This window comes from Cataglyphis hispanica, chromosome 25, assembly GCF_021464435.1.
Source record: "Cataglyphis hispanica isolate Lineage 1 chromosome 25, ULB_Chis1_1.0, whole genome shotgun sequence".
Classification (NCBI taxonomy): domain Eukaryota; kingdom Metazoa; phylum Arthropoda; class Insecta; order Hymenoptera; family Formicidae; genus Cataglyphis; species Cataglyphis hispanica.
Window position 1 is genome coordinate 404,475 of NC_065978.1, and position 11,976 is coordinate 416,450.

Sequence of the window (11,976 nt, forward strand, 5' to 3'; positions counted from 1 at the left end):
CTTTAGCAAGGCTAGTTTAATTTTTTAATATATATAAGATTAATATTAATATTTTTATTTATATTCTCAAAAAAGATTTTGTTCTAAAAAAAGTTTTATCGCCATTTAATAAAATATAAAAGAATTAAAAGAGAAATGCGATATGTTTACAATTAAAATTTATGTGTTATTGATATTCTGTGAAAGGTATAAATTTCACTGCAACAATCCTCAGTACGATATAGAACATAAAATACATATGTATACACACACATACACACACACACACACACTAGCGGTATTAAAATAAGACCAATAGTGGCGAAGAAAAGCATCGCATGAATACTTAAATAAAGATGAAAGAGGAGCGTGAGACGGAGGCATTATTCCCGTGTCTGAGGTCGGTCCCTTCACCTTTATCTGTATATGACACCTCCACGAGCATACGATATTTGTGTAAGCGGCGTTTGCGGTGCGCGACGGATATGTGGAGCATAAGAGGTCAACAGAGAAGCCATTGTTGTCTGCTGTCAGACTGCACAACTGAAAGGAGTTTCAAGATCATCTCCATAGTTTAGTCGCGCTTATTCTTTACGAAAAACGGAACGCTGTGCGCCGTAAAAATTATATTAAGGCTTTGTGTGTATAAAATGCATCGAATGTTCTGCATCGTGAGAATATTTGTAGACATTTGTAATTTTGAAATATACTAGAAATATATTAGAATTCATATTTAAATTTTTAAAATTAATAAATTCTAATACGCGAAATTTTAATGTAATCGATATACGTTGTGTAGAAAATTTCTTGTAAGATAATGGAGGATATTTTTTCATGCTTTTAATAATTAATTTGTTTTATAAAATAATGTAAATTAATGTATATATAAAACGTGTAAATCTTTTGATTGTTATACGAATATTATGAAAATGATGTAAGCATTGTAAGCACGATTTATATAAGAAAAAAGTCGGAGGGTACACAAAAAAGTAAATTAAATTTTTCATTAAAAAGAAATCGCATCGCTACCAGTTTGAAATATCCGATTAAGGGAAACCGGTAGTTAAATATTTCTAGCTAGACAACAGCTGGCTGTTATTTCCAGTTACAAAAAACTACACCTGTTACTTGATACTCGTTCCTATGCAAAAGTCGTACGTGCACACGTGCGGCCATTCGCATTTTTACAGTCCAAGGATCGCGCGCGAACAGTGAATTCCGCATTGGAGTAAACGGCTCCGCGCGACCTAATCCACCATTCCTGAGAAAGAGGAAGAACGCAATTCGTAACTGACAATGAGCCCCGAGCGACTGTTCCGGTCGCGATAACGGTTCGCGTCGCAGTTTATGCGCAGACGATCCTAGACACGCGGAATCAGGAGTCTCATTCATGCTCTCTATCTCGCACTCACACCCACGCGTTCCGATCGCGCAAACGGAGGAGAGGGAAAAGGAGAATGCGGCGTACGTAAGCGCGGCCATAAAGAGAGAGAGAGAGAGACGGGAATACCGGCTCGTCGATGGCCATCCGGCTCGCAGACGGTTACGAAGCGACTAGCCTTGCTAACGAAAGCTTGCCGATCTAGCGTCGGACGATCGCGTACGTTGCACCGGAAAAATTGCGTAGTCTTCGTTGGGTTAGGTCACGTTCCTGTCACTTGTTTATTTGCAATGTCAATAATTTACGATCTATCCGGGGATCTATCCGTTAATTATTCGCCAAGGCAAACATTTGCATAAGATATACGATGAAAAATAATTATTAGTAGCAATATTGCAATATCTTTTGCGATAAAATAATATAGGACAGAGCTCACTTGTATTGTACAGTAACTACATTATAAAGCTCCACGTCACAGAGATAATATCATTAATTTGTTATTATTGAGCACAGCGCTGTGTAGTCTTCTTTACAACGTGTGAAATATTGTGGAACACGGTTCGTTATATTGTGCGTTGCACTGTACGGTTTATAGAAAAGATTAAAAGATAAATTTATCATTAATTTTAAATTAATTATTGAAAAATAGTATTGTATGAATTATAGCGTGTTCTTTTGTAATTTCATATAAAATTCTGCAAATTAAAACTCATACACTCGTGTATACTACATTGTAGAGAGGCTCCTAGCTAGTTCCTAAAATAAAGATCCCCGTATTGTCTATTTACATCTATCGCGGTAGCTCTCTGTCTTCATGAATTGTATAAGAGAATCGCGCTTATTAAATTTACCTTGTCAATTATTAAATAGTGACAGAGATGATAATATTGTATAGATTATTGCGGGGATGCGGTTGCTTGTACATAGTATGCAATTATCGTGGTTCTTAAAATAAAGACTGCGCTTGTTTGCTTATGTCTATCATCGCGATAATACATATATTCACAGCGAGAAATGAAATCAAGTATGTACACCTTCTATTAATTATAATAGTGATATCGCAGGTTACAGTATGTGTGCAACGCCAATAAAGTATTCCCGCACATATATATATATACACACGCGAGTCATACTGCGAAGTCATGTTCCAGATAAGTGCAGGTAAATACAGGCCCGTTTTGTCTACTTATGTCTATCACGACAAGGCACAACTCCTATCTATTACGGACGTTATGCCGCAAGTAGCCGGCCTATCATTCGCATTGTATTTGCATGAAACGATAAAAACACGGTCCGGAAACTCGGGGAGATCGTCTTTATCGCGACGAGTGGATGAATATATAGGATGCATTGCGAATGTTCAACCCAGTTAAACATGACCGGCAGGAAGTCACGGGGGATAATGAGATTGAAAAAAAATATGCAGTTGCGACAGGTGTTAAGCCCATTCCTAAACGAAGCCATTCAAACGTCTAGATTTCACAGTGAAATGACATAACGCGGCGTCGCGACGTTTCCTTTGCATGCCTGACATATTGTTACGTTCGAGGTGCAATAATCAGTAAATGCAATATTCGTCATTCGTTTCTAATAAGTGAAAATAAAAACGTAAAAACGTAGTTTTAGCTCGTTGGAGCCAATGTTTTTTTTTTTGTTTTTTTTTTTTGTACTCTCCGAGAATTTTTCACCTATTATTATATTTCCAACCACATATTTTTTTCTAAAATATGTATAATTATAATAATTTTTCTATCTCCATATTTATATAGTAACTTTATATCTCACACGACAATTTCAACGCGTGATGTTAACTTATCAAGATCAATGACGTTTCTTTGAGAGAACGCGTTTGCGAATTACGTCGTGGATACGACATACGGCATGCACCATCATCAGGTACACGCGCACCCAAATGCAGAGGTTAAGCCGGTGCAAGTAGGTGCATCGTGCGAAATATATAACTCACTTATCGCATCTCGCTCCCTCTCGCTCGCTCGCGCCTCTCGCACATTGCATCGTGCGCTCTCGCGGCACGAAGGTATATATCTTCCATGTATGTATATATACTACTTAAAAAGCAATGTACGCGCGTGATATGGTGCTCTGCTATGTTGACCGTGGTCAGGATTGGCTCGACCCGAGCCGTTTATTAAGCCACCAACTTGCATACGCGAACTAGCAGGCGTACGCAAAAAGTGCATCGAGGTGAGACGAGGTCGCTTCTAGTTTTGGAATGCGGGATAAACAGTAAAAAGCTATGTGCGTCGTTTTTGCACGTATTTGCGCATGAAACGTGAAATAATCGATAAACAGTTTAATGATTTGCCTAATGAAATATACCTCGCATAACCATTTCATATTGATAAATATTACTTAGACATCATTGAATCGATATTTTCTTTTTATCTATGTATCTATGTATCTAATCGATATACACTTACGAGCTATACAAAGAGCATGCATATTACATAATTAGGATTATGCAAGAAATTACTGTCGTGATATTAAAAACATGTTAAAAATATTATTATACGGATTATACGACCAATTGTGAGTTATTGATATACATAATATTCGAAAAATAATATAAAAATATGTAAAAAAATAGATTTTATTATAAAAATATTAAATGTCAAAATTTTACATGTACACATAAAAAATAAAAAAAAAAAATCACATTTAATATTTAATTATTTACAACTGTAACCACCTCAATTGTACGTTATAAGCAAAAGTCGACGAGTGCATTTGACAAACATATATGATAAATATAATTTACATTTCTCTAAACCATTATCAAAAAATAAACTAATTGTGAGAAATATATACAGAGACAACATGCGCCAGAATAAATTATTTTATCAGTACGCGCAAATTTATCGTAATTGGTAATGCAAGAGCTATACTGATTACGTAACGACAGACTGTTTGATGGATTGATATCGTACTTGTCGTGCGATTAGCGGATAAGCACATGTGATGTGATTTCGTGCGTTCAATCTAACTTTGGTGTCAAAGTTATGGATTGCGCGAAGGAAGTTTTGGAAATAGTTTCTCCTCGTAACGCGCCGCCATAACACGCTATGAAAAAGACGAATTTATTATCATATAAAAAAACTTATATAATGATAATATAGGATAACGTAAGTAAAATGCATTTGATTAATGATGAATTATACATATAATTTAGATACATAAAAATGTTTATGAGCCATCTCTCCACTGTTTCCACTATCATATCACAATTAAAAACATAGAAATAATATAGCACAATGTGATGCAATGATATGATTACACATATGTGAAAAACTAAATTATTACTTCCACTTATTATTTACACTGGTATGTCGCGTACAATAATCATTGAATTTACGCTTGATACCAATTGTAATAATCCTTGAAGACAACAGCATTGACATTTACTTTTATTATCATGGCGTACGCTGTTTCATATGTTTTACACCATACATAATGTTTTGCATATGGCGCTTACTTCATATTATTCACATCTTTTATGATAACTTTTATGATAACCAAACATTGCTGCAATGTTCTCTGCTGTATAGGAATGATCTATGATAATGAACGAATTTTTGATATATCATTAAATATTTTAACATATTTTATTGAGTACAAAATATTATATGTTATTATGTTATCTATATCACACAAGGATGCGTCTGTAGACACCAAAGTTATTACGAAAAGCGTCAAGTATTACTTTATTTTCTATATACGCGCATATCATTATTAATAAAACAGATTTGAATAAATAGAATGAACAGATTATGAATGAAGTTGTAGCTTCCAGGATTCGGCACTCAAAGATAGAGCGATCGAGAAACGAGCGAGCGCAATGCAACGATCATGAGTATGTAAACAAGAAGTCGAGCCGAAGTGCGGCATGCTTGGAGTTATTTATAGAAACCGATTATTGTGCAACAAACGCGGCAGCTTTACGTAACGCGTATAGCGGCATTACATACACATATACATACATACATACATACATACATATATATATATATATATATGATATGTACACATATATGACCGACTCTGTCGGTCACTCGGCTGTACACAAAAGAATACTTTCCTCGCACCTTCCCTCTTTGTTCTACGATCGTTGTGCTCTAACGTGAGACAAAAAAAAACCATAAGCCACGCCATACACACAAGGAAGACGCAAAAAATGTCTCGACATACTTGGTTGAACTGGCGATGTTGCGTTGCGGGCTTCGCATTGGGTTTACGCTTTTAAAATAACTTTGTATCTTCATCATAATAATAAAGATTTCATGTAAGTTTTTTTTTATTATAACGGATTATTTGCAATCTCTGAGATTTATATAACTGTTTATTGTATATCAATATGTTATAATAACGTACACAACATAATGCATAATGGATAAAAATATATAGATAAAGCTCATATTTATGAAAAAATTATTTAGTAAAACTATGAATATATAATTTTGACATAAATAAAAATAAAAATTTATCCTTTGCATCTGTATATTCTTTTATATAAATAAATACATAGAAAAAGCTATAGAAAAGAGAACCCGTTTTATTATCTAGCTCTCAGCTAAGTAATACTACATGTATCGCTAGTAAAAAATATCAAATATGACAAAAATTATTTAATCGAAATAAAAGATAATGATTATATGTATGCGAATGTATATTTTAATCTGAGAGCGTATTCCATGCAAAAAAAAATATATATCCCTTATTCAATTCGTTAAACGCATAGACATATGCATGCGATTCTAGAGATATAGAAAAATATTTGTTTCCATAAAAGATTACGAATTACATGACATAAGAGTGAAATGCGGATGTGTGGATAGAGCGCGCGGTAATGGAAGAAATGTCACACGCGCGCGACAGAAAAAGGGACGTCGGCGCCGAGCGCGAGCAAGCGCGCGCGCCATGCTTGTTGGGCGTGAACGCGTAGAGAGTCGGGAGCGGCGGAGAAGATCCGCGAGAGTGCCGGCGCGGCGCTACGCGTCCCTGCATTTCCAGCGGAAAACAAGCTTTCGGGGAGCTCGCGGCGGAGGCGACGCGACGTCACGATCTCACACGCACACATCGGCCAGGCCGCCAGCGATGGATATCAGGCGCCGGCCGGCCGGCCGGCTTCAACAGCTGTGTGGCTCGCTCTCTCGCGCGGTTCGATGACGACATGACGACGACGACGACGACGACGACGACAATGATGATGATGCCACGGCGGCAGCTACGTTTACGCTTCACGCGAACAGATTGAGGCCGATAAGCAGCCTCTCTGGCACGACACTCTTTCGAGAGAGCCAATAAACCTCGTTTCCCCCTGCTCGCTTTGTCTCGCTCTGTCTCACTTCGATTATACGACGAGCGCGTACTATATAACGTTCACATAACCGAGTCATATCAAACTCGAGTACAGAGTATATATACGAGTATACGAAATACTTAGGTATACGTGTGTATATACGCGCGCTGCATGCATCGACACATACGCGTATATGCACATTAACATTACTATCGCGCGTATATACACATCAATCTTTTTCGTAAAGGAAATTTGAAGACTCACCCGCACAGCTCAATCTCCGACTGTTCAGTCGACTCGACGATTTCCTCGAGCAAAATCCGATCGTCACCACCAAACACTGACATATCTCGTCGGTCCGAAGCACTGAGAGTCCCGCCGAGCGAATTTCACGTCCGCGACAGCCGTCGTAGCGGCTGCGGAGAGACGACGAGTTACGCTGCTCTCGATATCTTTTCGTTATCGCTCTCACTTCTTCTCGCGCACTTATTTGCTCCTTTCTTTCTCGCCCGGCTGTTCGTTCGTTCGTTTGTCGTTTGTTCGTTCGTCGTTCGCTCTTTCGCTCGCCCGCCCGACCGACCGACCGACCGCGCACTCCACCGGAATGGAGGAGGGGGACAAACAACGCGCGTTTTATCAAATACGTCTCCGTTCGCGGTATAATATCTGTATGAACGTTAATCGCCACTTCCGGTACACGCCGTGTATCGCGACAGCCCCTTCTTTTCGTCAGCAGATGCCGGCGACGCGCACAAAAGATTCGTCCACGGGACAGCCACACGCTCCGCGCGGCGCGCACACACAACGCCCGAACGCGTTTTGTAATGGCGATCTTTGGCGGGAAACAGCTGAGGGCCCCCACGACGCGCCGTGGATCACTCCGCCGCCCGGCGTCAGGAACGTCACTACGTAGTCCAAGCTCAGGTGTTCCCTTCTCTTCCGAGGCGCCGTAATTTTTCCTTCACTTTTCACTCGCCACCGAATTATACGTACTCTTTTCCGGATAAATAATGTCACAGGCGAGATAGATCGCTGGAAACACTCGCGCGAAATTACACTCGTATGAAAAATTGCACACGCGAAATATGTAATAAGCGTAGTACAGTATCGTTAGAAAATATCGAGTCACACGCACTTACTCGTATTTTCACAAGAGACACTCTCTTTAGGACTGTCAATCGATCTAATTAAGATGCTAGGATGCAGAACGAGATCGTTCTGTTCTCATACGCCGGTTGAATCATCGCGCGCGCGAGTAAGCTTTTTCGCTCATGTTGACGCATCGACGAGGATGCCAGGTGCGATGAGTCCGAGACGACACGTAACTCACATACGTTACCGGCGTACGTACGCGTCGTGGGTGAAACGCGCGTAGAATATGCGCGTGCGATGCGACGAACGCGTTCGCGAAATGAAATTCACTGCGAGATAAGAACACTTGAAAGTCGTGGTCCTCGCCGGGCGCGTACTATCGAGGCGGCCTCGCGCTCGAGTCGAGGGGGAACCGCGCACTTCACTCTGCCCTGAGAGCGACGACTCACTTCAATCCTCTCCCTCCTCTTCCCACCTCTACATCATGGCTCATCCTCACCATCGACTCGCGATTCCGTCTCTCTTGGCGATCGGGTACGGCGTCGTAATCTCGCATTAACGATTCGCGTAAATCCGTGAACTCGTCTGTACAGAGCGATCGCCTATTGCGGGAAATATCCGGCGCCAGCGTGGGACTATTTGCGCGTCGCGTAGGTTTACGCTAGAGGAATGACGCGGCCGCGCGGGAAACATCTGCCAGCTGGCTAAAGCCCCGCCCATAGAATACGCGAGTCTACTCGCATCCCCGCCACTCTCCCCTCCCCTCTTCCCCTTCCCCTCTGCACTCCTCTCCCCGGCCTCGCTGAACCGGCGTCGCGTCGTAAACGTATATATGTATATACGATCGACCATCTGTGTACGGCTATCGGTTATATGTTTGACAGGCTCAACACAGCGTACGTTCTCACGTCTGCGTCGTTCGTTGCTCGACGGAGTCACGTCGCGTTTACGAGGCGCCGGACGCAACGTGAAAGTAGACGATGATCATCGAAGACCACCGGTCATCGCGATGCGTCTCCGCATTATTTATATCTACGCTTTATCGCGCGTTTCAGAATGCAGCTGTTATACTTTTATCTAGTAATATGATCTCCTTCCTTATATGGCATTACATCAAGGACGCTGTGTCTCGAATACAACATGGTGTTCCGAACAAATCAATGAAACAGATTTTTTTTTAGTTGTATGCGTTCCATTACATTAATACTTGCGAATCGGCGCGACATCCTGCGGAGAGATTCTAATTAATAATATTTCGTCGATAACGAAATTTATCGCCTAAATGATATAAATCTGCATTATCGGCGAAAGATATCTGTAGAATTGTAAAATATCAATTGGTGCCATATATGTATTAATTTCGTAAAATTCTATGCATATATAATATTTTTGAAGAAACTAAATCTTGCATTAATTAATTTTAGAGATAATCATATATATATGCAATATTCTTCTTTAACACAGTCATGATTTTATAGAAATAATGTAGTTTTGCGATACATAATTTTAGAATTAAAATAAATGATTATGGCATCATTATCGATTTCATATTATCGATATTTCATGTGCTGTATAAATAATATTAAATTTTATTTTTGTTATCGAGGTAATATGTATGGAGATTAAGAACAATAAACGATTGAAAAATTGATCTTTAACTCAATTAAAATTAAAATTTGCAAAATGTTTTCTTTTTTTTAATCACATATGTGTATATTATAATATTATTAAAAATAAAATGGGACCTTTTTATTGAATTTTGCGATGAATTGAGTTATATATGAATTGCAAATTTATAACCCAAAGACAACTATCATACTATGAATAATCTGATGATAATCTAATAATAAAAAATGTATGCATGCGTATTGCTCCTAAGTCTTTTCTAGTTTTTGTCTAATAATAAAAAGTTTCACAATAATTGTTACAAATTCCTGATAAATATCCATTTTATTTTCTTAACCCTCTATAGCCTACATATTTCTTCATAAACGTATGCAAAAATGTGGAATGCACTTGACAATAAATACAAATCCAGAAATTGATATGTAAATTACAATATGGCATAGAGGGATAAGACATATAATCAATAATAAGTATTTATCTCTCTCTAAGCGTATCTTTTTGTTTGCTCTAGCATTGACAATGACCAAGATGAAAAATTCTGCATTATTGAAAGGTCATATATGTTTTCATTTAATAGTTTTCTATTATTTCATTTAAATATATGATGTTTGAAATTATTACAAAATTTTTAAGACACAACACAAAATAATGATACTTGTTGCAGATTTTTTAGGTAAATTATAATTTAAGCATAAGATTGTACAGTATGAGCTTTGAAACTTAGATAATATTGCCTTTTTGTACTTTGACCATGTGATTCTTATTGGATAAAAATTAATACGCTTTTTATATAATCACAGAAATACAATCAAATAGCAAATAATCCTTTTATCCAGTCAAATTGTACATTTTAGAATAAAAATAAATTTAACGAGTAAGCAATATGTGTTCAATTTTGTTAAAATTATCAATATAAAAAAAAATTTTAAATAAATCAGATAAATCAAAATTAAACTTTAATTATAATCCTTAATTCTTTAAAAGTATACATATAGCAGGCCAAATAATGAGCAAACTGCTCCTGTATTGTATGTTAATGTTACTATTTGATTTTACAGCTCGTAACAAAAAATTCACTTGTGAACAAGAATCAATATTTTTCAGACAAAATTTAACGAACAAATATGGTTAAGAATATACAAGTTTCACTTTGCATGAATAACATGTTATTAGAATTCTGTAATAATTTGTGCACGAGAACGATACAGTGATTGGCCAGTCATACACGAGATGCTCTTTTACCACAAAAATATATATATATATATATATATATATATATATATATATATATATATAATCTTTTCAGAAAACATTATAGATAAAAGATACGAAATAGTCTAGTTTCTAGAGATTCCAAATTATCGAATAAATAATTGGCGAGTGTAATCACGTTTTGTAGTACTAAAATAGTATTTAAAAATCAAAGCGATATTTTTTAATGTTACCTGATTGCTTTGATTCATTATAAAAGTGCTTAAGCAATATATGGATATAATGTACATGTATGTATGCATCAGCCACTTATGTAGTGCAGCATAGTGCCGTGTGTCATGGTTTGCACCACAGAGAGATAGAGCTAAAACTAACATCATACTACATATAATATATACAAGATCTATATATACGCTTATATAATTTTTCAATTTTCTTTTTGTTATACTTAAATTTACGTATATGTATTATACGTCATACGTACAGAGTGTATTTGTAGAGATCAATTAAAATAAAAAAAATTATATTCTTCTGCAAAAATTGCATTATTGTACAAGTTTAATATTAATTGATATTAAATCAATAAAAAAAAAATATTCTCTTTGTACTTTGCATAACTTTTGCATAACTTTATATCTGTAATTAATTTACTCTATTAGCGTACATAAAGTGTGAGATGTTTAAATTTTTATCTTTATTTATCCAAGAAAGTTATTTATTATTTATCCAAAAAAAATTTTATATTTTCACATATCAGTTTGTGTATGTGGCTGATGCATCCATGTTATTAATGCAGTGCAATGTGACAGCATGGATTTACAAATAACGCTGTGGTTGGAAAAAAAATTTCAGTAAAAAAACATATTACAGAAAATATGTCACATATTTATGAATATGTATAAGTGCAATACGTACATCAAGTTTTCCTTACATATGTATCAGGTATAAATATATATTTATTTATATATATAAAATGTATGATATTATTGTAAAAAATGTTAATTTTAATTCTTTTCTACAATAATATATAGGCGTTATAAAAAAATTAGATGCTGTCTTTCTTACAAAAAGAGTAATCCATTCCAAAATGCCGTTTTTATGCAAAATTTATAGTTTATTTACTTATGTATGTAAGTGTGTGTACAAGGTATCCTATAATAACCATATTACCTCTTACTTTTCATCTGCTCTGTCAGCATAGAAATGATATGGCTATTAATGGACTCTGTATACATACATTATGTTGAAAAGTTAAAAGTTACATGCTTTAAATATTTATTATATAATTCTATACAATTATTATTTTTCTTACTTGGTCAATTTTATTTTATATTTCATTATCTTATTTTTAAAATAATAATAAACAAAT

The 11,976-nt window shown here is 36.3% G+C and overlaps 1 protein-coding gene across 1 annotated transcript in view; it reads right to left on the bottom strand.

Moving 5' to 3' along the window:
- The window catches only part of LOC126858512 (helix-loop-helix protein 11), a 135,471-nt gene extending 127,339 nt beyond the window's left edge, over positions 1–8,132 (bottom strand). The window contains exon 1 of the mRNA XM_050608909.1: positions 6,942–8,132. Coding sequence (XP_050464866.1) covers positions 6,942–7,024 — 83 coding nt within the window. The 5' untranslated portion in view covers positions 7,025–8,132. The remainder of the gene's footprint in view (positions 1–6,941) is intronic.
- Positions 8,133–11,976: the final 3,844 nt, after the last annotated feature.